Below are 5,455 nucleotides of genomic sequence, written 5' to 3'. Positions count from 1 at the left end.
TACACGGGCCTGTGCACAGCAGTGAGCCCTCAGGAGCGCAGTCATCCCTGATGGTATCAGGGGCCACGAAGGGTCCTCTCTCACCCTTTCTCATCTGCTGCCTGCCAACGGCAGCTGGGCGAGTGCCTCGCCTCCCTTTCCACGCTGCCTCGCTTGAGCCTGCTGTTTCAGAAACACCTTCCCTAGTGGAGTCCACGCTCCTCCTCAGACGTTCTCACTGAAACGTGTCCGTGTGGATCCTGTAACATTCCTTTTTTCAGAAGAGAAGAGTGCTGGGCACTTCGCGCTGGTCGTGTTTGCTCTTCCCACTCTGACATGTGTATTTTATTCCAGGTCTGTCTCCCAGGGAGCCCCCATCTCTCACAGAGCTCTGCAGACATTCTAGTAGACGGGAGATTGCCCCACTATACACACGGCTGAGCTCAGGCTGGGAGGAGGCAGTGCCCTATTTAGGACTTCACGGCAGGAAGAGTACTGGCCACCCGCCCAGGTCGGATCCTAACTCTGCCTGTTCCTCCCTGGCCTCAGAGTCCAGGTGGTCTCTGCATCACCGGCCCCTCCTTGCCAGCATCTGCCCACTGCTCTGAGAACTGCCTTCACCTTCACGCTGGCTAATGGCCCAGCTCACGGAGCTTCCGGCAGTGGCTTTCCCAGACCCTTGTCCAGATCCTGAGCTGTGCCCCCCTCTCCCCCAAGAAACGCAACTCTGAGGGCGCCAAGCCCACATTTTCCACCACACCGTCCCCAAGACTCACCCTGGGCGGTGGCCGCCTCCTGGAGGGAGTGGATCATCTGGGAAAAGGAGTCATGCAGGTGGCTTCTCTCATCGTAGTCTGGGGTGGGGGTGGCAGGGTACAGGCTGAGGGGAGACAGCTCCCCAACACCGTGCCCTGAATGCACACGCTGCCTCTGGTCCGCCCTCCCGAGTCTCTACGCCCCCTCCTCAGCCTGTGCCCATGAGGCTCTATCTTCCCTAGTTCTTGAGTCTCTGCCTCCTCAGCGTCGACCTCACCCATCTCTGAGTCTCCATCTCTGAGTCTCTGCCTTCACGGTCTCTATCCTCCCTTCAAGTGTCTGTCCCCCCTCAATCTGTACCCCCCTTTCTTTAGTTTTTCTTCTCAGTTTCTATACTCCTTCTCTCGGGTCTCTGGCCTCCCACTCAGCCTCAGCCTCCTTGTCTCTGTCCTCCCATGTCTGTAAGTCTCTGCACCTCAGCTTCCACCTCCCCTCTAGCCTCTCACTCCATTCTCTATCCTCCTCCTCTTGAGACTCTGGCCCTTTAATCTCTACCAGCTTCCTGAGTCTCTGATCCAAGCATGTCTCCCAGTCCCTGAATCTCTGTCCCCTTCACTGTCTCTCCCCTCTCTGAGTCTCCTCTCCATCCCCTCATCCTCCCTTTGAGTCTCTGTCTGCCAGTCTGGATCTCCCCTCTCTGACCTCTGCCCACTCCCATTTCTCTTCTCCTGCCTACAAGTCTCTTCTTCCCCCCAACGTCTCTGACCTCCCTCTGAACCTCTTTCTCTCCCACCTCTCCCCACCTTCCCCCCCCAAGTCTCTGACCCCTGCTTCCTGTTTTCCACTAGCCCCCCATGTCTACCCTGCTTCCCTCTGGATCTCTCCAAGTCTCTGTCCTCCCTCTCTGAACGTCTCTCTCACCCGAGTCTCTGCCCCTGTGTCCTCCTCTTCACTCTCTGAATCTGTGCACCCATCTCTACTCTCCCTTTCTTTTCTTTTTCTTTTTTTTTTTTTTAAAGAATTTTGCCTAAGGCAAGTGCGCTCACCAGAGAGAGACAGAGAGAGGGAAAGTGAGAAGTAACCCCCCACAGGGATGGCCACACCACAATCCCTTCTCCTCTCAGGACATTGGGCACACACGCCCATACACCTGGTGTTATTTTCAAGCTGCTGGGTCCCGGGTTTGAAGTGTCGTCAGCCATGTGGGATCCAGCCACTTTGGGCTCCACGCCTCCTGCTGGCCCTGGCCCTCTCTTTCTTTAATCTCTGATCCTCCCTCTGAGTCCATGCCTCCCAGTCTCTGTCCTCTTTTCCCTCTCTGCTCCATTTCTATAGGGCGCATGCACTCACCAGAAAGAGAGAGAGAGACAGAGAGACAGAAAGTGAGAACTCACCCCCCAGGGGGGATGGCCACGCTACAATCCCTTCTCCTCCATTCTCCTCTCGGGATCTTGGGCACGCACGCACGCGCGCCTGGCGTGAGTTTAAGCCACTGGGTCTGGGACTCGAACTGCGGTCGGCTACATGAGAGTCCAGTGACATAGCCATTACGCCAACTGCTGGTCCCATCTGCTCCCCCATTTCTATCTCCCCTCTGAATTTATGCTCCCTAGTCTCTATCTTCCTGTCTTTAGAGTTCTGTCTCTGTCTTCTATTTCTCTCTGCCCCACCTTCCCAGTTTTCCCCACCCCAGTCTCTATCCTCCCTGAGTTGCTGCCCCCAGCCCAAGCAGGGCAGCTCCCCTCTGCTCCCCGCCACCATTCTCTATGCTCGGCCCGTCCAGTCTCCCTTTTACCTTCCTGTCTCTGACCTCAGTCTTTATCCGCCCCTCGGCTGAATCTCTGCCTCCCTCACTCTTTCTCATTGTCTTCCTTTTTCTTATTGTAATTGCCAAGGGCATGTGTGCTTGCCAGAGACAGACAGAGACAGTGTGCAGGAGAGCAAGAAAGTACCCCACAATCGGGTGTGGCCACGCCACAACCCACTCTCCACCTTCTCCCTCGGTGGCGATTTGAGGAAGGCGCACACACTCCTGGCATGTTTACGGCCCCGTCTCTACCCTCCCGAGTCTCTGTGCCATCTCTGTCTTACCCTAGTATCTCCACCACCCCCGTCTCTGCCCCTCAAACCTCTCCCCACCCTCTCTGAACCGGTGAGCCCGTGCTCTGCCCCTGCAGCATCTGTGCCCCAGTCTGAGTCATCCTTCTGGGCGTCTGCCGGTCTTTCTGTATCTTGTCACTTGAGTGTCCACACCCCGGTCTCCTCCCTCCCCTAATCTCTGACCCCCAGTTTCTATTTCTCTCTTTTGTGAATCTCCTCCCACCTCATTCTCCATTCTTCTCTGGGGAATCTGCCTTTAGGCTCCATCCTCCCTGTCTGGAGTCTCTGACCCCAAAGTCTCCATCCTCCCTGTCTGGAGGCTGTCTCCTATGTCCATCCTCCCTGTCCGGAGGCTGTCTCCCCAGTCTCCATCCTCCCTGTCCGGAGGCTGTCTCCCCGGTCTCCATCCTCCCTGTCTGGAGGCTGTCTCCCCAGTCTCCATCCTCCCTGTCTGGAGGCTGTCTCCCCGGTCTCCACCCTCCCTGTCTGGAGGCTGTCTCCCATCTCCATCCTCCCTGTCTGGAGGCTGTCTCCCCGGTCTCCATCCTCCCTGTCTGGAGGCTGTCTCCCATGTCCATCCTCCCTGTCTGGAGGCTGTCTCCCATCTCCATCCTCCCTGTCTGGAGGCTGTCTCCCATCTCCATCCTCCCTGTCTGGAGGCTGTCTCCCACCTCCATCCTCTTCGCTCCAATGCCAGCTCTGTTTCTCCCTCCGTCTTGGAGTCTGCTCCTCCAGTCTCTTCCTGCTTGCTGGGAATCTATCGGCACCTCCCAGGCTCTATCCTCACGCTCCCAGATCTGCCTGACGCTCCATTTTCCCTCTGTCTCTGCTTCCGTCTCTGTCCCTCTGAGTCTCTCCGTCTCAGCTCTGAACTTCTGTCCCATTCCAATGGCCTTTCTGCACTTCTCTGTCTGACCGTCAGTCCGTCCCTCTCCGCGATTCTCTCCAGGCCCTCCCCACGCGGATCCCCGGTGCAGGCTGGGTGCCCTCACTGATTTCGGAGTCCTCGAGGCCACTGAAGGCGGCTGCAAAGGCCTTCTGGCACTTCTCCCGCCCAGGGCCCTGCACCCCCGTGAATATCCGGCAGACGCCGAGGCGCTCGGTGAAGGTGGAGAAGCAAAGAAGACAGGCCCAGGCGGACGACCCCAAGACAGCGAGGGCCAGCAGCGCCACAGGGACAGAGCTGGCAGGGGCCGGCAGGGCCATCGGGGTGGGTCGCAGGGCCCAAGGAGAAGCTGGCTACCTTTGTGAGGTCACCGGTGCTCTAGGGTCAGAGGTCGGCCCCAGAGCAAGGGGGCGGGCATCAGGGTCAGGCCAGCAGTCCCCAGGTGTGCGGCTGGGCCGGGCGCCAGGCTCCCAAGAACCTCACCTGTGACCCTGGACATCCTCACAGGTTAAAGGGTCTCAGGGACCCAGAGGCCGGCAATGTGGCAGGCAGTGGTCCCGACAGGCCCTGGAGTCGGGGACAGAGACGGGCACAGAGAGTGCTGTAGGACAGAAAGAAGACCAAAGAGGATGGACAGAGACACGGAGAGACATTAGGAGGCAGAGACCTAGAAAGCACATGAGAGAGATGGAGATGGAGTCAGAGACCTCACTAAGCAGAGACAGACGCAGAAGATGGAGATGCAAGAAGCTGTGAGAGCAAGAGACAGAGACACAGCAGAGACGAAGACAGAAAGCAACCCCAGCTTTTGTGATGGGAGAGAAACGCTTGAAGGGAAGGGCAGGTGCAGGTGAGGGACAAGCACAGCACGAGCCCGCTCTTCTGGGCAGCAGCCGGGGCTGAGGTCCCCACTGGCCCGTCCTGTGCAGGGCGCAGCCTGGGGAAAGCTAGGAGGCCGTATAGTGATCTCCTTGGGTGTCCTCCTCAACTATACAACCTCCTACCTCAGCCCGGGGGGCGCGCAGGCGGACAGACCAGACAGACGGACAGATGGGGCCGGGAGGGCCGGGGAGGACCCAGCCGCGATGGTGAGCCCCCGACACGGACCCACAGACACGAGCTTGTGTGCGGCGAAGGCCCCGCAAGGTCGGTTCTACGGGTGGGTGCCAGGACCCAGGAGTCCGGGCCCCCGGCCCCCTCCTCCCCAAGGAACCCAGGAGTCAAGCCCCGGCCCGTTCATTGCCAGGGACCTAGGAGTCCGGGTCCCCCAGCCCTGTTCTCCCCAAAGGTCCCTGGACTTGCAGCCACAGGGCTCCTCCCGCAGACCCAGGGGTCCAGGCCCCACACTCTTCTACTCCCTGGGGTCCACAAGTCCAGCCAGGTGGGTCCCCTGGGGACAGCCGAGCCTGACAGGAGCCCGGCTTCCGGGTGCTGGAGCTGGGAGCCTACGGTCCCCGTGTCCCCACGCCGCTCCGTGGGCGCGACTGCTGTCTGGCTGCAGAGTCCAGGCCCAGCTGAGGGCCCGGCCTAGAGACCTCGCGCCTCCCTGGGTCGTTTCCCTGTCCCGCCCTTCAGCGGCCTGATGGCAGTCAGGATGACAGCTCTGACCCCGGGGCGCGGACACCCAGCCCCCGCGCCAGTGTGCTCTCTGCCACCTCCCAGTGCGGCCGGCGCGGGCAGCACCCATTCTGCAGGTGAGGCAGGTGAGGCGGGGGCGGGGCCTCGAGGGGAAGG

General features: G+C 59.9%; 2 protein-coding genes and 3 non-coding genes across 12 annotated transcripts in view; 1 reads left to right on the top strand and 4 right to left on the bottom strand.

Annotated features, from left to right (window-relative positions):
* SPACA6 (sperm acrosome associated 6) overlaps positions 1 to 4,076 on the bottom strand; it is an 18,468-nt gene extending 14,392 nt beyond the window's left edge. For all 5 annotated transcript variants that reach the window (XM_027775391.1, XM_006157732.3, XM_027775392.1 and 2 more), the window contains exons 1-2: positions 3,828 to 4,076; positions 756 to 833 (exon numbers count right to left, since the gene is read on the bottom strand). In XM_027775391.1, the coding sequence (XP_027631192.1) occupies positions 756 to 833; positions 3,828 to 4,041 (292 nt within the window). In that variant the 5' untranslated portion in view covers positions 4,042 to 4,076. The remainder of the gene's footprint in view (positions 1 to 755; positions 834 to 3,827) is intronic.
* A 54-nt stretch (positions 4,077 to 4,130) lies between these two features.
* Positions 4,131 to 5,455, top strand: part of LOC102473879 (MAGE-like protein 2) — a 28,896-nt gene continuing 27,571 nt past the window's right edge. The window contains exons 1-2 of one of the 4 annotated variants that reach the window (XM_027775393.1): positions 4,455 to 4,571; positions 4,731 to 5,421. In XM_027775393.1, coding sequence (XP_027631194.1) covers positions 4,456 to 4,571; positions 4,731 to 5,304 — 690 coding nt within the window. In that variant the 5' untranslated portion in view covers position 4,455 and the 3' untranslated portion in view covers positions 5,305 to 5,421. Of the gene's footprint in view, positions 4,572 to 4,730; positions 5,422 to 5,455 lie in introns of those variants that run through there. The other 3 variants (XR_001371071.2, XM_027775394.1, XR_003550943.1) reach the window with 3 other exon arrangements.
* On the bottom strand, positions 4,189 to 4,246 carry MIR125A (microRNA mir-125a). The gene has a single exon (NR_129367.1). It is a non-coding gene; the product is annotated as a microRNA mir-125a (primary transcript).
* MIRLET7E (microRNA let-7e) lies at positions 4,663 to 4,729 on the bottom strand. Its single transcript, NR_129509.1, has one exon. It is a non-coding gene; the product is annotated as a microRNA let-7e (primary transcript).
* Positions 4,827 to 4,883, bottom strand: MIR99B (microRNA mir-99b). The gene has a single exon (NR_129468.1). It is a non-coding gene; the product is annotated as a microRNA mir-99b (primary transcript).

The sequence above is a fragment of the Tupaia chinensis genome, unplaced genomic scaffold (assembly GCF_000334495.1).
Source record: "Tupaia chinensis unplaced genomic scaffold, TupChi_1.0 Scaffold000559_1, whole genome shotgun sequence".
In the NCBI taxonomy this organism is placed as follows: domain Eukaryota; kingdom Metazoa; phylum Chordata; class Mammalia; order Scandentia; family Tupaiidae; genus Tupaia; species Tupaia belangeri.
The sequence above is the reverse complement of the archived record's forward strand: the minus strand, read 5'-3'. Positions and strand labels throughout refer to the sequence as shown.